This window comes from Nelusetta ayraudi, unplaced genomic scaffold (genome assembly GCF_046127955.1).
Source record: "Nelusetta ayraudi isolate G7.1 ecotype Tasmania unplaced genomic scaffold, CSIRO-AGI_Nayr_v1 ptg000031l, whole genome shotgun sequence".
NCBI classification, from domain to species: domain Eukaryota; kingdom Metazoa; phylum Chordata; class Actinopteri; order Tetraodontiformes; family Monacanthidae; genus Nelusetta; species Nelusetta ayraudi.
In genome coordinates, this window is record NW_027466081.1 from 5314686 (window position 1) to 5340000 (window position 25315).

The 25315-nt window shown below is 44.5% G+C and overlaps 2 protein-coding genes across 4 annotated transcripts in view; both read right to left on the reverse strand.

Annotated features, from left to right (window-relative positions):
• Window positions 1-999: 999 nt before the first annotated feature.
• On the reverse strand, window positions 1000-7660 carry LOC142891478 (organic cation/carnitine transporter 2-like). The gene is made up of 11 exons (XM_076031042.1): window positions 7451-7660; window positions 6289-6480; window positions 5627-5730; window positions 5153-5307; window positions 4897-5068; window positions 3747-3873; window positions 3561-3661; window positions 3245-3465; window positions 2954-3136; window positions 2598-2733; window positions 1000-2164 (listed from the first exon to the last, which is right to left on the reverse strand). The coding sequence occupies exons 1-11, from the start codon at window positions 7658-7660 to the stop codon at window positions 2062-2064; spliced, it is 1704 nt and encodes a 567-aa protein (XP_075887157.1). The 3' UTR covers window positions 1000-2061.
• Window positions 7661-10665: 3005 nt separating this feature from the next.
• The window catches only part of znf385b (zinc finger protein 385B), a 42173-nt gene continuing 27523 nt past the window's right edge, over window positions 10666-25315 (reverse strand). For 2 of the 3 annotated variants that reach the window (XM_076031045.1, XM_076031043.1), the window contains exons 5-11: window positions 18933-19066; window positions 18475-18585; window positions 17371-17533; window positions 16449-16823; window positions 14926-15110; window positions 14472-14567; window positions 10666-14161 (exon numbers count right to left, since the gene is read on the reverse strand). In XM_076031045.1, the coding sequence (XP_075887160.1) occupies window positions 13883-14161; window positions 14472-14567; window positions 14926-15110; window positions 16449-16823; window positions 17371-17533; window positions 18475-18585; window positions 18933-19066 (1343 nt within the window). In that variant the 3' untranslated portion in view covers window positions 10666-13882. The remainder of the gene's footprint in view (window positions 14162-14471; window positions 14568-14925; window positions 15111-16448; window positions 16824-17370; window positions 17534-18474; window positions 18586-18932; window positions 19067-25315) is intronic. The other variant, XM_076031044.1, reaches the window with a different exon arrangement.

Consider the following 25315-nt stretch of genomic DNA (forward strand, 5'->3'; position numbering starts at 1 on the left):
TTGTCTCCACGGTCCCTGAAATCTACGCTCTGTCGGGCTGATTTATTAGAACGAGTATGTGTCAATCCTTGATATGCATTGTAATTGAACACAGTAAATTGAAATAAATACATAAACGCACAAGTAGTTTTCAGTCTGTTTTTCCACACAGACTGACGACCGACTGTTGCACACACTTATGGGATTTTGGTATCAACCTTTTTTGTCATTTACATTTGTGCAAGATTTAATTATCAATCTTGTGTTGGAGGAAATTGAAAACACGCAACCCTTCTAGTGCTGACAGGGGAGGACCATTTTTGTGTGTAGGCTAAACACTGAAAAGTGTAACAATGAAACGTTAACATTATTTGGAAGAACGGACCAAAATCCAGAATAAGATTTTTTTTTAAAAAAGAAAGATAGAAAAGAAAACGGGCATTCAGGGCAAGGGGTTTCCCTTGTCGATTAAATAAATCGCTGTAGTTGTTGAGATTTACGTAGCCGTGTGCTTTATACTTTAATATTGAAAGCACTACATCCTGCAAAAAAGTGGTAACTCAGATTAGCTTTATAGAGTAGGAGGCAGCTGTTTTGGGCGGGGCTATATGGACAAGCCACGCCTCATACAGTTCACGCCACTGAGACGTTCATGAGCCAGAAGAGATGGAAAAATCCAACACTCGAGATGAGACGTCCTTGAAACTTAATTCTTACTTTCTGCTACTTTAAGGCAAAAAGAACTTTCTCCAAAAAACTTCGGATCTGTCTGATGTTGATCTTATTAATTCAAATATAGCAATAAAAACTTTCACTAGATTGCAAATTTGTATCTGCATATTCTAAGTGAGTATTTATATATAAGGAAGTTTCTCTTTTATTCTGACAAATGTGAAGATAATAAACTGTGACATAAATTATATTAATTCATCTACAGAGGCGCATATTTGTCCTGGAGTAATTATAAGTATGACACACTTCTGTGTACCGCATTGAAAATTAAAGCATCAACTCGATCCATTTTGAGAAAAAGTTTTGTTTTTATTTACAGAAAGCTACAACAAATAGAGAATACTGTCAGACAATCGGCTTGCAACCATTGCTCTAGCTACCAATCACACATTAGGTTTATACATACAAAGATGTAATTTACACACAACTTCCTGTCATCACACTGAATAATGGCAAAGATAAAACTCCTTTCTTTCTCAACTATTCTAAATTTATAGGATGCTCTGCGGAGCAAAATCCATTTGCCTTCCAGTACAAATCATCCATTGCCAACAACTCTACAGTTATTAGATAAAATGATGATAATATTTCCATGGAGCATCAGAAGGAGGAGCAGATTTTTTTTTACCATACTCTTTTTGACCTGGAGTTTTTCCATGGAGCAGAAACCACAAAATGAATGCACAAGAGCAGCAACATCAGCATCAGATTAACTTCACAATCCCTGAAATACCACCAACTTTTCTGGCCAGGTTTTCAAAGTCTTACTACTGAAGGGTCAACATGAGGTTGACAACCAGTTATATTCCTCAAACTCATCATTCAGACACTATGTGATAAGTCTATGTAATTTGTCTCTTCCTTTTTTTTTCCTTCCTTGCCCTTTCAACGTTCAGCCAGGCAAACTAAACCTCCTAACAGAATCTTTTTTTTCCATCTGCTTTGCTAAAATATGGATAAAATTAATGAGTTGGTAAATTAGACTCTGCTGCTGGCAACATTCACATCACACGTTTATATTGTTGCTACAAAAACAAAATCAGTCAGTGTGTGAGCCCCTTCTTCAGTCAAGGTTTGCAGAGCTTTCTTTTGCTGTTTCCCTGCTTCTTCTCCTCTTCTCCTGTTGTCCTCCTGTTGCATTGAAGAAGCTGTTCCTTCTCACTTAGTGCACACATCACCGAAGGCTTTCATGGGTCAGTTAGGCCATCATGCGGTGGTCAAAGCCATCATTAATGCCCTAAAATGTAATTTGGACATTTGATATAAGTTCTGGTGTTGTTTAACTGGCACTCGGGCCACCACACCAACTGCTTTGTTCCTCGTTTGAATGCGGAATGTAAACAAACAGTCTCATAAATGAGTTGTGCAGATGACTTCTGGTGCATTGTCATCCTGGGTGGCTAGTTTCCCATCATCCTTTGGAAGAGGCTTGGCTCCCCATGGACACTTGAAGCTGAGGACAACAATGAATACTTGCGTTACTCCAGCTTGCATTTTTTTCCCTATTATATGTTTGTGACCATTTTGCAGGATAATTTTGAATACCAAGTATAATGGTAATGGCAAATGGCAAAAGTGATGATGACTGATGAGCTCATGCAGTCCATTCTCAGTAGTATTCAGTCAAGTAAGGCTCAAACACAATATATGGTCACTTAAGTCACATTGTGATGCGCCATCCATTTTAGAGACATTGCTTTGGTGTTTTAGAACAGACTGTCTGGGTTAGTGCACTGCAGAAGAGGACCGCAATGTGGTAGGCATATGCTTTGTCGAAACAGTTGATTGCACAAGAAGACTGATAACACTCAGGATGGCTCAACCAGCCATTTGAGCAAATATCCATCAAACGGGCAGCAGGCTGTGCAGTGTGTGCGGAAACTAACCACCGTATGGGCTCCATCTGCTGGATCGAGTCGAGCATCGGCTTCTTGAAGGTCTCCGGAAGGAGGAAACACAGCAGAGCGCTGAGCAACGACAGACAGCCCACGATGATCCAAGGAAGAAATGGAGAGAACACGGCTGCAGACAGAAAAAGGTAATGTGAGTGTTGATTATTAGATTTGCTGGAATGATCCAAAATGATTGAGGTCTAACTTCATTTAAACATCATAGTGTACCAGAGCAAGAATGATACATGTGTTTCTTTGATTCCTTGGAGTTGGCCAGAACCACACAACTTATTTATTTTTTATGAAGAGCGAAGGCAGTGGAGTGCACTGTATGAGCTGAAGGGACTCACCAAGTTGTAGCAGGTATGGTGAAATGGAGGATCCCAGTCTGGAGAAGGTGGCACTAGATGACATCATGGTGTTTCTGATGACTGTTGGCGACAGCTCACTAGTGAACACGTACAGCAATGCATTGCCGGCCAGAACACCAAATCTACCCAGCATGACCAAGGTCAGGGTGACCAGAGGATGAGCTGCAAGGAAAAAAAAAGGGAAAAACCAACAAACAAATGCAAATTATCTCTATGTGCTCAAGAAGGAAACAAACGATCCAGGAGGAAGAAACAAGATGTGTTACTCACTCTTAAAACTGACAGTGATCTGTATCAGGAGGATGGCTAGCGCCCCAAGCAGGTTGAAGCCGATGTACGACCACCGACGCGGAAAACCACGTGCCGCCACCCAGCTGCAGGTGTACGCGATGAGCTCCACAGCTGACAACATGATGTAGTTTAAGTACGGGTTGCCGCTGAGACCGGACGTGTTGAACTGCATTCCAAAATAGCTCACACTCACAGAAAACCTACGAAAGAGGACAAACCTTGAGTAAATGTTGCACCGTTTAATTCTAACCATACCAGTTTAACAAAAAAAAAAGTTGGAAAACCTTTAACGTACCACACTAGCCACAGAATTAGTGACACGTTTCGAATATTTCTGGTCCTCAGCATGTCCAGGAAGCCGTGGGACTTCTCCTTCTGGACCGGCTCTTTTTTAACCTGAGAGAAGACAGGGATGGTTTACGCTGAACACTGACGCCCCCTGAGGTGTGAAGCAAGGCCGAGAGTCAAGGAGCTTGCTTACGCTTGCTGAAAGGAAGATGACATCTGGAGCCGTCACCCCATTCATCCGAGCAGCCGCCCTCACCACAGCTTCTGCTTCCCGCAAGCGGCCGTGGGACGCCAACCAGCGAGGGGACTCTGGCACCAACCTTGTGAGCAGACATGCAACACAAACATGTTGAAAACAAAATTCCTTCCTCAGACTGTCGGTAATTTGAGTGGCAGTTGGGAAGGCGCTTGAAGTGGTTCGTAAATAACACAGTCATTTAGTCATGAACTGCAGTGATATGCCGATCAGTCACTTTGCGAGTCGAACTACGGTTCAGTATCGCCTGGGTAAAGACTCAATCCTCGTGTACTACGAATCGTCCTTGCATGGATCTTACGAGGCACCTTTGTGCCCAAATGTTATTGATTACACAGCAGAACTACATTGTTGTCACAAAAAAAAATCAGTTTTCTCTGTAAACAAGAGCAGTCAGACTCTGTTGACATTTGCACTGAACCGTGTGAGGTTTAGAAAATGTGCCCCTTTTCAACCGCAGGAACTTTTTTTAATCATTTCAGCTGGATTTTTGAAAACCTCGGCACATTTCCAATGAAATTACTCGTGGAAAAAAACTCTCCCTCAACCCCAAAAAAGTATCTAGTGGAAGGGTTTCAGATTCCTTGGAATTCTTAAGTGGCAGGGCAAGAACACTGGTTGGTGGAACACTTTTGTGGAGTTCAGTTCACCCACCATGTGAACGTCTTTATTTACTGACAACGAGGTTCAGGCTCTTTTGAAAGGAGCAAGCCGACAAGAGGTGATAAATGTAGCATCAAGTCCTCAACAAATTACTAGAACCTGAAAGACCACATCAGCCGCATTGGGTCCATCCGCAGTCATCACTCTGATTTGAAAACAGTAGCGTGGTTGCAGCCCAAACCACATAGATCACCAGAAATTATTTTGACCTGATAGATAAATTCCTGGAAATAAAAGTTCCTGGAAATGTTGGTGGAAAAGGGGGGTATTTTTCAAAACCCTGTGATCCCAACTTTCCATTAAACATTAGACTTTAACTACAGTTGACACTATTCCCATCAACTCAACCTGCCCCCAGTGTTGTGATTACCTTTCATTTAGAAAGACACATGATGCACTTGACATGGTTCTGAGTCAAACTCACCACCAGAAAGGCAGGTATGCCAGGCCGGGCACAGCCAAGAACAGAGACAGATATCTCCACTCTCGGACGAAGTAGCCAGTGGTTGGCAGCAGTATGGCACCAAGCACATAGGCATAATTCAGGCCCACATTGGTGAAGAGAACTCTCGGAAAACCAGTCAGGATCTCTGAGCCTGCAAAGGGATCATTGGATCAGCGAACAAGTGGAATCCTTGGATGTTAAAAGCTACGATATCGCAAAATAGTACAAGCCTTACCCAGCACAAACCCAGACAAGTAGCTCGGTATCTGATTGATGCCAGCGAGGAAGAAGAGTGCCAGGAAGACGGGCCAGGATGGGGCGAAGGCCAACGCAGCGGTGGAGATACTTAGCATGGCGCTACCGCCAAAGAATACGCTCTTCCTGCCGAACCTGAGGAGGGTAAGTAACAAAAGTGACCTTAACACCAATGCATACTGTTTGGATCATGTCTGATCTCATGAAGAGAGGCTGAAACAGGAAGTTATTGTGGCGGGCTAGGTATAGTAAACCATGCAAGTGTAACCTTTTAATAAGCAAGGTAGGTAAAGTTATCTTGTTGAGTATTTACCCTGCAAAAACCTGCACAGCCCATCTCTCTTTCCAGTACTGTTAGCGTAAGCGGACCGCAAGAGACCCACAAATCATTGCACCTTCGCTACATGCACGTCAGCAGAGAGGAAACAGATTGAAGTTGAAAGTCAGCAGGTACCGGTCTGAGATTGGTCCGGAGAGCAAGCATCCGCACAGTCCACCCAGGAAGTAAACGAGGGAGGTCAGGGGCTTCTTCCACTCGTTGTCGCACACCAGGTTAAACTGGAAGCCAAACACATGCAAGCCAAACCGTCAGACCTCTTGACAAACCTGGAAGCAAGCATCACTGACCTGGATGCAAGTGGGAGAGCTTTGGAAGATTTATTCTTTTGATTGAACCGCTGTTCAGCGCTGCATCCGTGACTTAGCCCTATGGTTGCAGTATGGAGTGTCAATTTGTAACTAGTAAAAACTTCAAGGATAGACACAACTTTGTGTGTGTTGACCCTGCATGCACATGGATCTGTTCACCTCTGTGCTCCACATTAAACATAAAACCCAACTGGCTATGGGCCTGACTGACGCATATGAGACGCTTACGTAATTCAGCTAATCATTTGCCCCCAAATTGGCAAAGTGTTCATTCCACACCCTCATTTCTATGTCGTTAAGCTGTCGGCTGTTGTTCTACATGACGCACTGATCTGGTCACGTCTGGATTCTTGCAGCAACTTGATGCAGCAGGTTAATGATTGGTGGTTTCCATGAGGAAGGGGTCTCTTTTTTAATGGAGAAACAAGTAAAATGCAACTTTAATGGTCTTTGCTGCTCATCTCGTACCTCGGTGACCACAGTCGACCGGTAGTACTCCGTGCTGTAGATCCATCCGTCTTCGCAGCTCTCCTGCTTCAGGCCGTAAGATTCCAGCACAGACAGGTTCCCGATGGGGAGCTGGAGGCCAGACGCAGACAGGTTCTGCACCAGACTCAGCTCATACCGGCTGCAGCTGCTCCTCTCTGGCTGCCCGTCCACCTGTGCAAAGACATTATGATAATGAGTAATTATTTCCTGGAGGAAGAACACCCATCAACTGGTCCGCCCTCAGCAGACCAGTTCCACACCTGACCGGCTCCAACTAGTGTGTTGGTCATCACCTGTGTTTAATTCAATGGCAAGAAAGAAAAAAAAAAGTGCAGCTCACTCTTAATTGCGATAAATGATTGAATTTTTTATTGAAAATGTATTGAAAATGTATTGAAAATGTATTGAAATATTGAAATTATTGACTCGAAGCTGGAATAAAAGCTGCTATAAGGATACAGCATTTCAATGTGGTTGTCAAACTGTTGCACTATTACAGCAGTACTTTACCTCCAGCTGGAGATAAAAGTTTTTTCATTCATTTCTTAACCTTCCTTGCGAGGAAATTCAGAAAAAAAACCTACAAAAATGTAGCGCTTCCATACCACTTAAATTATGTGTGTTTGTGTGTGTGTGTGTGTGTGTGTGTGTGTGTGTGTGTGTGCGCGCGTACATAAAGATCTGCTCGTCAGCATACCCAGCTTAGAAGGAACATTGATGACTCATTCTCTGTGCTGACCCATGCGTTTCAACATCCCTCTCAGCGTGCACGCACTGATTATTATATCATCCATCGTCTTTAAATACTGCACAGTGTCATAACATCTCAAGCCTAGCATGACGCAAAACTTCATGCAAACGTGTAAATGTGTAATTGTGGAAATGGGAAATTTCCACAATCACAACATCAATGATTGCTGAGTTGCATGATAATGTTCAATTTTTTTCATGTATACATATATACACACAATTACAACTAGATCTTTATAACATTATACTTTTGAAAATTTCTGTAGTCTGGTTCCATTTTATATAATTAGAATATGAATGAATTAAAGATATTTTTCCAGTTTCTTTACTCCTCGTTAGCAATTTTGACAGTTTGCTCAGGGTTGAATTTAGTTATCTGTGAGGCTCTGACCTGTACTGGGATGCTGGCCTGGATCCACTCCTGGCTCAGGTTGCTGTGCGCCGGGATGCGGCAGTGGTGGGATGGAGTCGCCAGCAGGAAGATGTTGCACAGCAGGTTGTATCCACCCGGAATGCCGCCGAGGCTGAGCAGGAGCATGAGCCGCTTCTGGAACGGACCCCAAGTTCCCAAAAAACTCACTGCTTCATCGTAGTCTTGCATTGTTCCACCGTTATCTTCACAACCACAGTGAGTGCTTGGGAGTACTTTTGAAATGCAGCTTTGACAATATTAAAGCTTGTGCGAAAACACTAACTTGGACAGAAAATAAATGACATGAAATGAAAAAACACCTAGAACACTGATATGTCTTACAAATTAAAAAAAAAGACAAAAACAAAAATACATGAGAGAGATGCAAAGTATCCCTCTGTCTGTAAATCTAATGAACTACAGTTTGGCTGCTGTGATATTTGTAAAAGTGCTGGGTGAAAATGAATAGTGATGTTCAATAGTGGAGGTTCTCGCCGTGGCAGCGTCAGCCTCTGCTGGATCCGGCCGCCGCTTCACACTTAATTCAAAACAAGTTAAAGAGTAATTGAAGAGTGAAGAATAACTCCACCTCTCTTCCTTCGCCTCCTCCTCCCTCCTTGTCCTACAATTTGCCTAGACAGACACTATCACTATTTAACTATTTTAATATTACCGCTACGGAATGCATGCACACAGTATCATGGGAGGTGGTTGAAGGTGTTCAGTTTGATCTAAAAACATGGGAGAAAAACAAAATTTGGGGCACCAGTTCGGTGTTCCGAGCAGAATCGAAACGACGAAGGTATGTCCTGGCAGGAGAGGAGATGAGGGTGCATGATGGAGAGCAGACAGTACAGCAATCTAATAGAACTTTACCCTAAAGAAGTAAATTGACAACTAGTCAAACTGAAGACACACACACACACACACACACACACACACACACACACACACACACACTCATACACAAAATGCAATACCATAATTTTGTCTGTCTTTCATTCACCTGTCTTATCTCGAAACGTGCTGTCTGACTCAGACAAGTGAACTGTAAGAACTGTTGTGAAGTATACGAACACATACACACATGCAAAATCACTTTTCGGCTTTGAGTCAAAGGTCCCATATTATGCAATAGTCACTTCAACAAATGCGGTCTGACATTGTTGAAACTCCCCAGAAATCATATTATAAAAGCCCATCCTGTGCCTTTAGAGAGCGTGTGCTTAGTAGCTGGATTTTAGTTCTGGAGGTCAGTCCCTTTGTGATGTCACAAAAGGTTTTGCGAGCTGAACATAGAACCACTCACATCCAGGTGTTGCCCATGTGGTTTTGATCCGCTTCCAAATATGCGGAAGGTTCATAAAGTATCAGTTTCAGCAGAAATCTAAAACAAAGTTTTGTAGCAGGAGACTGTAAACACAGGGCTAAGTATGCTGTTTTCTGAAGAATCTTTTTTTTTTTTTTTTTCAAAATTGTTCCTCTTTCAAGCCTTTCTCACTGGATTCCTGGAGGGGAAATAATAATGACCTGATCATCAGCATAAAGTGGGACTTTTGGGAGACACAAGTTCTTCAAGCCACATAGTGACAATCATTGCTGCACATTTGATATCTTTTTGACCATCGCATTGGCCTCGTTTCTGCTTGGGGAAAATTATTTACATTTTTGTATCCGTGCGACTGGACAAATCGGTGTCTCAATGTGAAGTCAATGATCAAACTAGCGAGAGGTTTCCCGTTCAGACCAGTGCTTCTTGAACTTTACTCTTCCCTCAGCCAGCACCAGTTTGATCAGGTCTAACCATGACACGGGATTTTTCAGGTTTTGCTTCCTGACGCACTTTTGCTGGGAATCTTGACAGGTCTTGCTGCCGAGAACATGTCCGTCAGTTTATGATCCTTCATCCAGCGTAATGATGAGGTAATGTATAATTTCACAAATCTTCAAAGCTTCACACCTCAAACTGGTTTTATCGAACATAACAATGAGTTACTTGTGCTCAAATTCCCTCCTGCAGAGCATCTTTAGGACGTGGTGGAACTTGAGATTGGCATCTCAGAGGGGCAGCCAACCAAACTGGAGCTTCAGTATGATGAACCAAAATCCCTTAGGTTTGTATCCAGCACCTTGTTGAATCCCCGCAACAACGAATGAAGTCATTTTTTTGAAGTTGAGGTGTTTTTATTTTTTAAAATAAGAACTGGAAGATTCCCTCTGGTCTTTCACCCGAGGCCATTTGTGTTATGACAATGTTGTTGCTCTTTCCTGTAAGGAAATTACAGCATCACAAGGTCATAGTTCAAGAGAAAATGAGAAAGTAAAAGGAACAAATCAAAAATGAAAAGTTTAGGTGGCCGTTTGAATTCTTTCATTTCAAACCATTGTTCTTCAGAGTGACGCTCCACAGTGCCAAAGCTTTTTCAGGACAAAAAAAAAAAAAAAATGACACCTCACCTTCATGACCCAACACCTTCAATAATGTTTGACAATATTTAACAATGTTTTTGGGTCAGTTTAGTCTTTTTCACCAGGGTTCTGAATCCATCAGTTAAGGATTGCACTTACATACATTGCTCATTTAATTTGTTTTACACGTTTAAAAAAAGTTGTAAAACAAATAAATAAAAAAAAAACAATAAAATATAACATGGAACTTGCTTTGCCTTGAGATCAAATTAATTTTTAAAAAAGTCCAAAAACAACTTAACGAGTTCTACAGTGCACCTCATTGCAAAAATGTTCTGTTAATAAAGAAACAACAGCAAACCGAGTAATTGATGCAAAACCTGGTTCATTGTAAAAACACAGTTTGTCCAACCTGTTTGGAAAACAACATTTTACCTTTTTCATAAATAAAACAATACTAATTTTAGATGTTCAGCAGGTTTTTCCTTTAATAAAAAACAAATACAGTGATGATGAAATGTCGAGCCTGACACGTTAACATCCGAATATTTGCATCACAACTGCCATCATCATAAATAAAGACAAACTCAGAGAAAGAAGGCTGCATAGGGACGGAGTGATGAGGATATTTCAATTGGTTAAATAAACTTTAAAAGCCCCAAACTGTGATTGCAAATCATAATCTGTCAACATTAAGGTGAATGGATGAGCAGTGAATTGTGCTTGGAACACACTGGGTACCGTTTCAATTTGGATAATGAGGTTTGGTTATGAAACACAGCTGATGACCATTTATCGTGACACAGACAAAATCTCAGTTTCCAGTTTTAAACATAGATGACAACTTTTTTTTTAAACAACGTCAACCAGACACAAAGCTTATTTAAACATTGTGTTTCAGTCCAGACAACAACTGGGCCCCAGTGTCAGGTCCCCTGCAGGGCCCAGTGCTGTGAAGAAAGCCAAGCAACTACGGGGACGGAAAAAGAAAGAAAGAAAAAAAAAAGAAGCTAAAACTGATCTGTACATTATTGCATCATGATGACATCATCAAACAGAGGAGCACGTTCAGATCAGAGCCTCATGCTGCACAAGCTGCTCCTGAAGAGGTGGACGAAAGCAACATGGATTCGACGCCGTCTGGCAAATACTGCATAGATAAACACACACTGCGGCCCGTTGGTTGGTGGAAGACAGAGATGCTTCAAGTTATTCAGGAGAAGGCAACGAGACAGACGGGGGAGAAGAACCACGAGGGGGGGACGGCAGTGAAAACAAGAAGCACTTTTGCTGTCAGGCAGGAGATCATTTTCAAAATTGCTTCTTGAATGAGTCATTTACTATTCTCCGAATCAGGATTGTCTTTTACCTTCAGACAGCAAGGTGTGGCTTTCTTCAATGCTCATTTTTCAAAGTAACTAAAAATGTCTCATCTGACAGACTAATTTAGGCATTATTCCAAAAGGGATTTATTTACTAAGTAATTACTTGTTCATGTTTACCTTTCCTTGCTTTTATTTCAATCATTTTCAATGCTATATTTGTTTGACTCTTTAACCTCTCCATCATTGGCGAGAAAAACGGGCTATTATTTTATCCCATTGCAACAAAATGGTTAATGACGCTAACTGACAATGGAAGGGGCAACGTAACCATCAGCTAATTCTGGTCTGCATTTTTTCATTGTCGCTCAACATTATTGCTCAACTATATTGTATTGTTTGTCCAGATTTTTATTTCGGTTTCCTCCTTCTTCCCCCGTGTTTACAGCAGCTCGCGACCCAGTTTCCTGCCCAAAATGTTTGGATTGATGAGGGTTAATTCAAGGTCTCAGATGTAGATGGAGCGAAGACGAGAAACCTTGTCAAGGAGCTTCACACTGTCTGTATCTACAATAAATAGAAAACAAATGAGGTAAACAAAACAAATGAGCACACAGTGCATTTTTACCACCAGCGGAAAAATGTTTTGTTTCTGTCCTCGAGGTTTCTGTGTTTCATACGGAAGCATCAGCTTCGGCAGGATGCTGTAAACACAGGGCTAAATATGATTTTTCCTGGAGGTCCTCGTCTGAAAACAGGTATAATTGGACCTTCAAGTCTAAAGTTGCGGTACTGTTTAGTGACCACTAGAGGATGCTGCGTTACACTGTTACGACCGCAGCGCCGATGTAATGCAGCATATTTGCGGTAACATAACAAACAGTTTATGCCTTTCAGGTAAATGCGTTCCACCGAGTGTGTGTGTGGGGGGGACTTTTAAGAGCTCAGCATCCGTGACTATGCAGATGTGTTGAGCAAGTCAGCTGGTCAAACTAATGAACTCATTCACTCTATGAGGTGTTTTTTTTCTTGTCAAGCAGCTCATCCTCAGGGTAGGAAAGGATCACTCAAGGGGACTTTGCCATAATCTTTCTGAAAAGTCTTTCACGTGATTCATCAGTGGTGTGAGATTCATCTGAAAATAATAAATAAATAAAAAGTTTCGGGGCCAGTGTTAAACCGCCATGTAAATGAATGAGGTCACACAAAAATCAAACAATATAAAAACAATATAAAAGCCAGTCCAGATCAGGTCCACAGGTAAGGAACCTGATTCGAACGTCCTGTAAAAGACTCACAGGTGCAGTCACGACTCCATGTTTACCACGTTTTCCTTCAGTTATAAGATTGTGTGAGGTCGGCCAGAAAAACTGACTTGAGTTTTTGCTGAATCAGAATCAGGACCGTTCTGGTGAGGAGGCTCAATAGGAAGCCATGGAAGGAAGCTTGCGCCGACTTGCTGTGACATCAGGTTTGTGCTGGTTGGTCCCTCCAGCTGAAGGACGAAGACGAGCTCCAGAGCCCAAAAGAAATTCTCAGCAGTCCAGACTTACAAATCCTTGCGCCTGGTCGCGGTGATTTGTCCACACTTAAAGCGAGAGCAGGTTTCAGTTGCTGACCCGATTTTTCAAAAGGAAAAAAATATATATTACTTTTTTTGTTTTCATAAGACCGAGGCTGCAGAAGAAGAGTCGCCGTTCACCATGGTGAGGAACTCCAGCAGAGTTCTTTTTTGGTAAAAACGTAAGGAAAGTAAAAAAAAAAAAAAGGATTGATGACGTTTCCATGCACAGAATAAATTCACTTCCATTTTCTCGAAGTTGAATGTGTCAAATCAAAATAACCTGCATACTATTATTTTTTTTTGTTTGGTTTTTTTTTCTTCATTGTTTTTTAACCACTTATTGCTGCATATACATATTATGGTGCAATGCGACTTCAGGGTCTCTCCCTGACCTCTGTCCTCATTTATAAAAATCTGGAAAATGTTTTTGCATGAGTACAAATAATAAGTTAAATTATGATTTAAAATTCTTGCATGTGCCTGCCGGGGCGCAACACTTGGAAATGCGAATATGCGGGTTTGCACAACACCATCAAGCATGGGTGGACAGCATGCTTGCTGTTCACCATTTAACATGTATGCATAGACGAATCTGAAACTGAAATGAGCTGAATTTTGGTGTCTGGAAAAATGAGGTCTGAGGACTGGTGACGGGATGCGTGCATGTGTGACATTTTTTTTTTCTCACATCCAGCTCTTCCCTCCCACTAATCTTTTTTTGCGTGTGTGCATAGTAACCTTTATAAATGAGCCCCCGGATATCTGCATGTGCATTTAAAATATCTCAAGTTTTCCAGGATGTGCGATGACCTCTCGGCTCTGCACTGTTTCAGGTCTGCCATTTGTTTAAAGCAACGTTTCTGCTTCTCGCGTGAGCAACGACGACGAAAAAAAAAAAAGAAAAGGGAAAGGTTTCTTTCACGTCCGACCTGGAAGGAGGCAAAAGACGATCCAGATGGAGGCAGGAGGACGAGGGTTCTGTTCTTTTTAGGAGTGAATGGAGCTCCGTTCAGCGGGAAGGGTTGCAAGTTTGAAATCCCAGGAGCCCAGAGCGGCAAATCAGTCTCTGCCGGACCCGCTTGATCAGCGTCACGACTCCGCACAGGCGACGCAGCCTCAGTAGGGCGCGAAGAGAATGGAGCCCTGGCTCGCCCTGATCGGTCCGGGCGCCGGACGCAGGAAGGGGGCCGTGAAGAGGGACGAGGACGCCGGGGGAGGGCGGGGGTGGAGAGAGAGGGCGGGGGCGAGCGGCGAGGTGGCGCTGGTGAAGAGCGGGGAGGAGGAGAGGGAGCTGGGCGAGAGCGAGAGGGCCGAGGTGAGCGGGCAGGAGGAGGAGGGAGCGGCGAAGGTGGTGGGCAGGAAGGAGGGCGACAGGGAGGGCTTCGCCAGGTCCTTCTGGGGGGGTGAGGAGCGACCAGGAGGAGGTGGAGGAGGAGTAGAGCAGGGAGGGAGGGATGGGGAACAAGTAAAGGGTAAAATATGAGGAAAAAGCAGGTGGGGGCGGTAGAGAGCAGAGGTAAGGAAAAAACAAAGGAGGTGAAGAAACAGGAGAAAACATACAATAAATAATCACATTTTTACAAGAAATTAACTAATGAGGGATCAGAAGTAAGTATTTTCGTTGTTTCCAGTAAAATGAATTCAGGAGATTTTGTTTGCATTGTAATTGGGGTAAAGAGGGAAGAGCTGATTTGAAGTTACATACGTTCAGCGAGCTGCGCTGCTGCTTGCTGTACGGGCTGTATTTAGGTTTGCTGGGTTTCCCCGCCACTCTGTCCTTGTGCCTCCTGCTGGAGATGTGCTGCAACAACAGCAAACAAACAAAGAAAGGGTGAATGGATGAATGAATGACTGAATGGATCTCCTCACCCCTGACACCAACAAACAGGCCCTGAAGGACTCAAAAAAGAATAATTTTCTTGTGGATACAGGAGTGCCCTTGCTGTTTCTTTCAGGTCGCCTTGACAACAAAATAAAAAGTTTGTTTCCTCTCACAAAATGCTTAGCAGCATGCCTGTCGGTTTTGCAGAAACAGAACCGATTGATCCACAGAATGATGAGAGAAAGAAAAAACTTTACGTTCTGAATATGAATGAGGAAATGGTCACAACTCTGGTGACCCATTATCCTCAAGCTTGACTCTCTAATTGCGTTGCTACCTGTTTCAGTTGGATCTCAGAGTTCACGTGGACGTCGCAGATCTGGCAGTGGAAGGTTTTGTTCTGCAGGCCCGACCCCTTCAGTCCGGTGGCGCTGCCGTTCTTCAGCTTGGCTCCAGGCCGAGGGTAGGCTTTGATCGGGCCGGCGCCGCTCCGGGCCTCCAGCATCGTCTTGTGCTTGGAACCTGAACCGCAGCGTGACCAACACAACGGTGTTTCACATGGTGGGTCTCGTCAAACAATCTCTGCTTGTCGCTCCACCAAATCCATAGCAAGCTGATTTTGATATCACCTTGGTAGCTTTTAGCTGAGGTTCTTCATTGGTGTGCAAATTGCCCAGAGGTCATCGCGAGCAGGATTTTGAAAATAGAGTCACAGCTCAAGGAGAGACGGACGAGAATGGAGCCAAAAATTGGCACCGCTCGGTTGATATTGACAGTTCCCATTTGCTGAGTCAGGCCGGAGCGTCCCTGAACGCACCACAATGTCTCATCAAGTGCTTTTACCCCAGTCAAGTAAATAAGGGTCAGAACAAGGTGACTGATGTGCAAGTATGCACCTTATCAGCATCAGCATGTCTGCCTGCCCATCTGTCTGCCTGCCTGTCCACTTGTCTGTCTATTCACATTGTCCCTGGGTCTTTTGTAGGTGAGCCATCAGCTTGGAAAAAGTGATAGTAACAACCTCAGAAAGTAAGTTAAAAAAAAATGCCCAAAGTCACATTATTGCCTGATCTTTCCACAGTAACATGTTCACAATATTATATTTACAGATTCAGTGTGTAAATGTTGCCCTGATTTAAAAATGTAATATTGGCAAAAGCTCAATATACTTCCTGTGAATATATTAATAAAAGTGTATACTCACAGTACAGTAATATCAATTTGGTTTTCCTACCCAATAGAAGGGTTTTTAATTAGTTATCCATGTTTGTGCGCGCAGGCCACCGTAGCTCACTGGCAAGCGCGGGACAGGGAGGGTGAGCAAATGTGGCAGAATTCCACACACTATACATGAAAATAAAAGATAAAAGCTGCCAATGACAGTATGAGCTGAATCTCGCAGCAAAATGAATTGGTTAAAATGCAAATTCTGGCATCCAGTGAAGGAATCACAAATGACTGCCAATGAAAGCATCAAACAGCGTTGGAGTGGATGTTATGTTAAAAACAAATACACAAAAAAGTTTGTGCATTTTTCGATATGTGGCTTTTAACTCTTTGTTACGTTAAATCTTTACATCTCCAGTCATTGTCATCAACAGGGAGAGCAGCAGCCGTCCTGCAGCTTCTTTTAACAGCGACTGTAACGTAAAGACTGAGCTGCTGATTACCTGTGAGAGGCATTGATTCCAAAATATATATATGTATATATATATATATATATATATTTTTTTTTTTTTTTTTTTTTTTTTTTTTATTAATGCGTGACATGATGTTTTGAAGCATCATTGATCATGCAAAACGTGCTGGATGTTTATTCCCAACATTCCTATTCATCACAGTGTCACCACGCCGCCTCACCTGCATTGTGGGCCTCCAGCTGCGACAGAGAGTTGACCGCAACTTTGCACAGAGAGCAGTACAGCAGCTTCTTCGCCTTCTCCTCCTCCGACTCGGCAGAGGGCGGTGCATCATTTGAGGAGGCCTGGGAGGTGGCGGGAGCAGGAGGAGGTGGAGGCAGAGCGGGAGACACGGAGGAGGCGACGGGAGCCGGAGGAGGCGGCGGCGAAGCTTTGGGAGAGGAGGAAGAGTTGCCCGTGGCGGGGAGAGCGGAAGGAGGGCTGGAGGGAGGAGGTTCGCTGCCCGCTCTGGAGGAGGATGAAGAGGAGGGGAAGGTGGTGGGGGGCAGGAAGGGCTTGAGGGGGGAGAAGGTGTCGACGAGGCCGGTTAACAGATCTGGAGGAGGAGAGACAGAAGGAAACAGTTGACGGTCATAAAAATGGACACATAAACCTGGAGATACTGCAGCCCCCTCTGTTGGCAGGGGCTGGAGCTGCAAGGCGATGCAACTATCACAACTTCTTTTTCCTCGCAAAACTAAGATTATCTGCTGTCATTAGTCGCAGCAATATTGCCTTTGGTTGAGTCAACACGGTAGTCTCTACATTGATGAAGCTATTTCCTTTATGATAACTATTGACAACAGCAGAAATAGACTGACTGAGAATAAAGTCACCATTCCATGAGTGGGAGCTAATGTGTTCTTACATACTTAGAATGCTGGTCATTTTAAATACTGTGACATGTATTTTAGGGCCACAAAGCCAACTAGTTGGGAGTTGCTGTGCTAATAATACAGTGTGAAGCTTCTCTCTTTCATTGCATGCAATATGTTTTTATGGGCCCGTGTTTCAACACCTTAAAACGCTGAACGGCTTCCAACAAACCCGGTTTAAAAAAAAAAAGAACAACCTCATCAATTTGCGGGGAAGCTGAAACCGACCTGTGTGTGGAATCGTGTTGCCGTTGGCTGGGACAGCAGTGGGACCTGAGCTGCTCCTGCCGGCCTCGCTGCCGGCGGTCGGCAGTTTGGCCTTGGACTTGTTCTCCTGCGACTTGACCTTCTTGGCGTGGCGACTGCCTCTGTAGTGAGCGTCAGCCTGGGACTGGGAGACACAGGGAGAGATTCCAATTTCATTCCCATTGCGATCCATTCCGATTTTGTACAACGTCTAACGTGGGCTGGGTGCAGGTAAGGTCAAATTCAGGGCGCTCAGGTGGCGGCAGCGCCCCCTACTGGCGAGGGGTAACAGTGACTTTGAGTTTAACAGAGGCAGTGATTAAGATGAGTTGCCTTTGTGACGCATAAACTGAGTAAAAATAACGACACAACAAGGCCGAATGGCACCTCGGCGGAATACAGGCCCAATTTTTCAAGCAGCCCACCGCAGGATATTGAACCGTGCTGAATCGTGCTCTCGCGCTATATTTAGAATGACTTCGCCGGCTTGCCTCTCAGCTGTACCTGCTCTCAGTACCAAAATGTTACGTGACCACAAATGTTTTTCCAGAATTCTTCAGCTGCGGCAAATTTACCGTCGGCCAACTGTCGTCCTTTGCTTCTGCAGACCTTGCAGTACGGCAAAAAACTGGCAGTGTTGCATTGGGTGAACGAGCTGACAAATTGAGAAAAGGAGACATTTCTGAAGATGCAGCCACACTCAATCTAGTGAGTGGTCTTCAGCTGGTATTGCAGTAATTATATTACTGTGGACTTTGTGGTTTGACATCAGGCCATCCTTGCTACAGTGCATTCAGACTGTTGACTTTGATTTTTTTTATTTCTATTTATTTGGAGACAAAACAAAAATACATTTTAGCTTTTATAAGGCCATTTAAAAAATAACGTGAATTTTAAGGCAGTGTACCTATTTTGTCGCACACACACACGCACACACAGAGTACAATGTACAGTGCTTGGTTGACTGCAGCACTTTGAGACCGCTCAAGGGTCACATAACAAGACGTTGTGCCAATCCCAGCTGCCAGGAATAGTTTGAGGAATCACATCTCCAAAATTAAACCCCGCACCGACGTCGACGCTCACATCAGAGTTGAACCTCAGCTGGCAAACGTTACAAGAGATGATCTGCTTCTTCTTGGGTACCAGGGTGACACCGAACGTGTGGTTGATGACGGCCTTCTGCACGGGGTCCATCTGCGGGAGAGACACACAGAGGTCGGAGGTCAGCGGGCGGCTGAGGGTCGGCCGAGCGGCGGCTGACGAGAGCGATGGTGACAGGGTGACAGGTCTCTCACTCTTTTTCACAGTCAGAGTGCGCTGCTGGCGGCAGCAACACCACATCTCATGCGCGCGCACGTGCGCGCACACACACACAGATGCGCACTCAGTGCCGCGCATGCACACACACACACACACACACACACACACACAACCAGAGAAATGCCTGAAGAAGCTGGTGAAAACTAAAAACAAGTCTTCACAAGCACAGCACGACAAGTACACACACACGCACATGCACACACACGCACACCATGTCATACCGTGTTAAAATTTGGGAAGAGGCCAACTGGCGTTGTCTCAACAGGAAATGGCAGAAATGGCTTCATGACCACCGAGGGCCCAGTGGGGCCAATGAGACCGGGCAAGGCTCCGCCCACCGTGCCACACCCACCTACTGGAAACAGACACACAGACACACATCGTGTTCCAAATCACATGCTACTACAGTTAGTTAATGCAGCACGAGTATTGTGTGGCGTTCTCGCTGCTTTTGTGATTGCGTATTGTAAACAGAAGGTAAAGATGTGTATGTACATATGTATAGATGGCAATTTATAGCATGCACGCAAAAATAATTGCAATATTGAAAAGATAGGTGTTGTTAACGCTGTTGCGCTAGGAGCATGGTGGCTAGCGGGCACCAACGTTAGCAGGCGCGCTAGCGCTATTTCTCCTCTTCTGCTACATTACAGTGTGGGATTTACTACGTGTGTGGGCTGTCCTTCATTCTCCACGGAACTTTTGGAACCTTTGAATGCGACAATAGTCCACTGAAGTTTCACATACCTTCCATGTGGAACACACGTTTTGCTCCCCAACTCTCTCAAAACATTAAGTATAAAGTACAACTGGACACATTAAAGTTTGAATTGTCGGTTTACAGGTCAAAGGCAGGCAGTCTGTCAGAGCAGTTTTAAGTTTTTCACGGTGATGACTTTGCCCGTGATTATTTTATGGATATAAAGACAGTAAGTTACATTACATGATATTCAGCTGTAATATATAAACCCTGAAACGTTGACCATGTGTAAAAGTGCAATAGATTTTTTTTAAACAACCGCAATACTCTTACAGTTCAGCAAATATTACACAATGGACAAAGACAATCTGCTGACTCCATACGAAGTTTTGCTATTTGAGCACAATCGCTTTTTGTATCTCTGAGACGGCGACTGCACAGGTGAAGTGCACTTTCAAATCTAAAGGCCGTGCAAAGCGATTTGTGACGCACAAACTCAGTCAGGCATTAAATTCGTGCACAGAGAGCAGATTCAGATACATCTTCAGTGCTCGTCATCCAGAGTAGCACATTAAGCACTTAAGACATTAACACAGACGCAGCTGCACCAGCAGAAGAGCCATCGAGGGCAATTTGCGATACGGTATCTTACCCAAGAATACTTCAGTGCGGAGCTTCTCATGTATCTTTTACCCAGTTACCACAGCTGCCCCAAATTTAAAAAAACCCTGATCTATAAATACCTTCTTGTCTTTCCCTATAATCGATATTGAATTATGCCTGTTAGCTCAAAAAGCACCAAAGCCAAAACTGGTCCCGCGCCTCTCATCCCAGAAAATTGGGTCCCGTCTAATAAACAAAAAACACATACCCCCCCCTCAGTTAACTGAGCAGAGCGAGCGCAGGCTGCGATTTCAAAATAAGGCCATTCATCAAACTGCTGGACCGCGTACCACCTGCGTCAGTGGGCTCGGGTCAGGGGACGTATTCCGAGCTGGTGCACTAAGATGTTGCTGAGTGATTCTGACACTTCTTGGCAAGGCCTCGGAACGTCCGAACGAAAGGAAATCCACCTCGGCCTGCCGGTGCTTTTATGCCGTTTCATCCCGGAGACCTGGCGCAAATGCAGAACAGTAGCGCTGGAGCTGGAGTGGGAACATATGGAGGTGCAGCTGCTGAAGGCAGATATAGGTGTAAGATATAAAGGGAACCAGAGGAGGGGAGGCTGAGACGTCAGGTCGTATAATGTGCACATATGTTGGGCCGCCACGGGGCCGGAGGGAGCTCAACCATCCTTAACGTCTTTTTAAAGACACTGAGGTCGGCCAAGCCGCCGAACAAGAGCCGGGAAAGTGAGGAGAAACCAGGGCGTCCGCCTGATTGGTGGGCTGCCGGCAGGGCCAAGGTGGTCACGCCTTGTGCTTCTAATCCCGCTCATTACTAGCCGCACGCCAGGTGTTGGACACGTGCGTGAATAAATACAGGAATATACACTCGGGGCCGGCGGAGGTGATGGAGAACGACGTGCGTTCTTCTCCCGCCCGTTTACTTTTATAGCCACGGCTTGTCGAGGCCCTACAGTGGATTCTTTCATAACAGAGTGTGGGTGGAAACAGCGAGAGTCGCTGAATCAGCCCTCACAGAGGAGGACGAGGAGGTGGAGAAGCAGGAGGAGGGGGAGGAGGGAGGAGAAGAGGGGGATGAGAGAAGGATGAGGAGGAGAAGCCGTGGTCTCCATCGTTCTGGCCATCTGTCCAAATGCATTTGATCCCTTCTGTGAACCAGCTAATTGTCAGCGCGTCCTACGCTTGAATTCAGTCCGACTAGAAAGATAAGTGAAAAAGAACAAACAATCACTGGTGCATGGTTTCCAAAGGATTTTCATCTTTCTTCAAACATTCTCCCACGATACGGTCTTTCAACCTCAGCCTGTTTCTTTCAAGAAACTCCAAAACTCATCTCATTTTCAAAATGTACTGTATTTAGCAGTAGGTTCAATTGCTTCTGAAGACCAACAGCTACTCTTAGCCAAAGCACATCGGGACATTTAGGCATGTGGATTAGATGAAGTCGACTTGCCAGCACCAGAATGTGGAACAGAGGAGGCTCAAGTGACTTTGAACGTGCGTGGGGAACGTGGTTGTTGGTGCCAGACGGGCTGGATCAAGTGTTTCACAAACTGCTGCTGATCTACGGGGATTTTCACAGCCATCTCTGGGGAAAGCATCCAGTGAACGGCAGGAAAATATTGTGGCGATGTCAGGGGTCAGAGGTCATAATGGGCAAATTGGGTGGCGACCATAGAGAGACAACATGAACTCAAACGACCACTCTGGGACAACCGGGGTTTGAGGGAACAGTATCTCGGAACACACAAACTCCTCCAACCTCGAAGTTGTGTAGATATGCACTACATGCACACACTAACTGAGCACTTTATTAGGTACCAGGTTCTATAGAGGGGTATCTACAGGCTGGCTGTATGGAAACACGACAACAAAATCATCTTCAAGTGCAAATATTCCTTGAATTGCTTGACTGGTGGATTTGGCTTGAGGTCCGTTCGGGTCCATTTCACACTCATGGGAAGTTGCTTCTGATTTTCACAGCCCCTGCTCACATAACCAAGTCGAGACCGGCGTGACGCCCTAATCAAAACACGGTTGCAAAGGCTCAATCGCCGGCAGGATCAGCGGGGAGATTAGTTGTGATCATAAATAAAGATTAGCGTCTATTTTTAAAGGCCGGCGTAATGACTCATCCCCGGCCAGAGCGACCAAACAAAGGCTTCCCGCTCCATAATGGATTCACAGCGGTGATGTAATGCCCCTGCACGGCTGGGAAAGAGCTCCTCAGCCCCCCCCCCCCAAAGTCGACTTGAAGACCAAGGCGAAAGCGCTGTCAACATGAGTGCGCCGTGTTTTCTTCACAGTCCACGGGACTCTTAAAGGCGAGTGGGCTGAACGTCCGCGCGGACACTTGCGGGGGACAGTTGAGGGAGATCCAATGAGTGCAGAAGGAACTGCGGCGGATAATTAGATCCGCTTCGTTGGCCGTTTTTTTTTTTTTTTTTTTTGGGAACAGGCCGGTACGCGGAAGCGATTCAGCAGGACAGTCGCGACCAGCCGACGCTGGCCCCGTCTCAGGAACCTTCTGGAAGGAGCGAAAAAGCAGCTGAGATCCAGCGAAAACAGTCGGCGAAATTCTAATCGTCCCGTCGGCTTTCCCAGAATTAGTGGACAAGTAACCTGAAAATTTTGTTTACAGGAAGTTCCAGAGCAGGATGGGGCTGCGGTGATCCAATTAAACCAATCCAATTAAAATTAAATCTAGACTGAACAAACTTCTGGTCAACCCCGAAAAACAGCAAGAGATTTGAGTTAGACCACCGTCAGACAACCGCTTCTGAAGAGAAACCTGGGTCATATAATAAACCCTTACTGACCAAACCAGACCAGAAAAAAAATAAATAAGTAAGATGTATGTACATGTATATACACATTTGGACACAAGGCCCAATAATCATGGTGAAACACCCCAAAGATGGAGGGATGACAGATGGCAATGATATGTAGCCAGGAAAGTAAAAAGGAACGGTTGGAATCTGGTTAAAAATTAAATGGTCAGATATTGAGCGGACATGAGTTTTTCACTTCCACGTATGATTTCATACATTCAACGACATTCCAGCTCTTCCAACTATGTTGCCGTCCTATGACGTAACACTAAAGACTCTTTACGTTGCCCCGTCAAAGGGCATCAAATCACTCGACGGAAACGGGCCGATGGCATTTTGAATTTCTATTTCCAATTTTTAACAAAATCTTCAAGTGTTTGCTCCAAATTGGCTCGACACTTTTCAGGAACAGACTATATGTCAAATGGCATGTACGCAGTGCAGGGCCATTACTGTCTTCTCCATTTAGCGGAGGCCTGCCTTCTGGTCGCAGACAGGACTTTATAGTAAAACATGCAATTATTCTCATCAGGCAACATGACTCAGATCCTGCCTCTTATGTAAGAGCTCTGCAAACAAACGCCTGGTGCTCCTCTTCAAGTGGATGCAAACAAAAGCACCACTTTTTTTTTCCTCTTCTGCCAGCTGTCAAACACCTTTCGGCCCTCTGGCTTCAGTTGGAAACTTTATCTGTTTAAGGGGCCACTGAAGCCGCCTGCGCTACCATTTAATCCTCTTGGGCTTCAAGATGACCCAGAGAGGCCAAGAGGGAAAAAAAACTTGGCTGTGAACAGACTTTAATCTCAAGGAACACGGAGCGCATGTGGTGCGCTGTCCATCAGCACCAATGACGCTCTAAGAATTGAGCTGGTAGTTTCACTCGTTTGGAGATGGAGAGAGATGTACAATTATCCAGAGGTGGAAAAAGTATTAACATTCTGTAAGCAAGTAAAAGTATGGATACGTGTAAAAAAAAAAAAAATACTTTGGTAAAAATAAAAGCACTAATTCAACTACTTTACTCTAGTAAAAGTAAGGAAGTACAGGTTCTGAAATGTACTGAAGTATGAAAAAAAAAGATTAATTAATTAATTAATTAATGAAACAATACATTTGTTGATAAGCCGGGGTACTCTAAAATATGATCTAGTTTTATACAACAAATTTCAAAGAGCTCCACTTCAAGCAACAGCTACAATGAGAATAATAAGTGAGTCACTTTGGACAGAATTTGATTTTTTTTCATGTTTTTCCACTGTAAAGAATGGAAATTGAAGAAATTTGCGTACAAATGTGGAAAAAAAAAAAGTAAAAAATACTCAGGTTAAAATCTACTTCAGTACAGCAACAAAGTATTTGTACTTCGCTACTTTCCACCTCTGCAACTATCCGGCGCCCACCCGCGGCTTCTCATTGGAGCGGCTGGGCGACCGGGAATTGTCTTTCAGGCCGCGCGTGTGACAAACTGGCTGGTGACAGGGCTGTCTTCAATCCGTCCTCCTGCCCTCTGAGGTCTGGTTACAGCACAACGCCACGGCCCCGCTGTTTCCCAGTAAGTTCCAAGAGGCTGCTATAAATACTGACACACATCTGCTGCAGCCTCCGCACGGACACGCTCCTCAGAAACTGTCCAACGGTGAAAATCAGCTCCAGCCAGATGGGTTTATTTCAGGCTGCCTGCGCACGGACGCACATACACACACACTTGCACTTCAGTGGAGTTTGGGAGTTCCAACAAGTCCAACAATCTCCTCATCAGATTTTTTTTGGACTGATTTCTTTTGAAACTCCCCCTGGTTGTGCATCTCAAACATCTAGAAAGGGACCGAATTGGCCATCTGCTGCTGCTGGAACTGTTGCCATCTGTGTAGTCAAGTGAAGAAAAAAAAAAAAAAGAAAAACAGCGCTGATAATTTTAGGGCGCGCAAGCGTTTGTAGATCAGTTGCACCGCTCCAAGGTATGTTCTTAACTTCTGCCTAAAACTTTTCCCAGAAGCCTTTATCTGCCGCTGCTTCCTCAACTTCAAATCAGTTTCATTTTTCAGAGGAGAACTGAACAGATTTCAAAGCCGCTCCCCCACTCAAGTGAGTCTACGGCAAATTAATTTTTTTTTTTCAAAAAGCTTTTCCGAATAAAAAAGACGAAGAAGAAGAAAAAACGTACAAAGTTTCTTTGATCTCTCCTGGCGCCTCGTTAGAGCTGACATCAGCAGCCGCGCGGCTTTATTGAAATTATTCGAAGCACTCTGTAATTCGCATGGCCCCCCGTTTCACCCCCCCACACACACACACACACACACACACACACACACACACACACACTTTTTCGGCGGCGGCGGCGGTGGCGAGATTTATGATCTGGGAAGGCGGTCGGGGTCGTCGGTGGAATTCACAGCGTGAGGGCCAGCTCGTGCACTCGTAGAGGCGGCTAATAAGGGAGGCGCAAA

Coding starts and splice junctions, on each gene's coding strand:
- LOC142891478 (XM_076031042.1), bottom strand. CDS start 7,660: ATGCAAGACTACGATGAAGCAGTGAGTTTTTTGGGAACTTGGGGTCCG. Junction 3,874..4,896: donor GCATACCTGCCTTTCTGGTG/GTGAGTTTGACT, acceptor TCTGCTCACAAG/GTTGGTGCCAGAGTCCCCTC. Junction 3,137..3,244: donor GATCACTGTCAGTTTTAAGA/GTGAGTAACACA, acceptor TTTTCCTTGCAG/CTCATCCTCTGGTCACCCTG.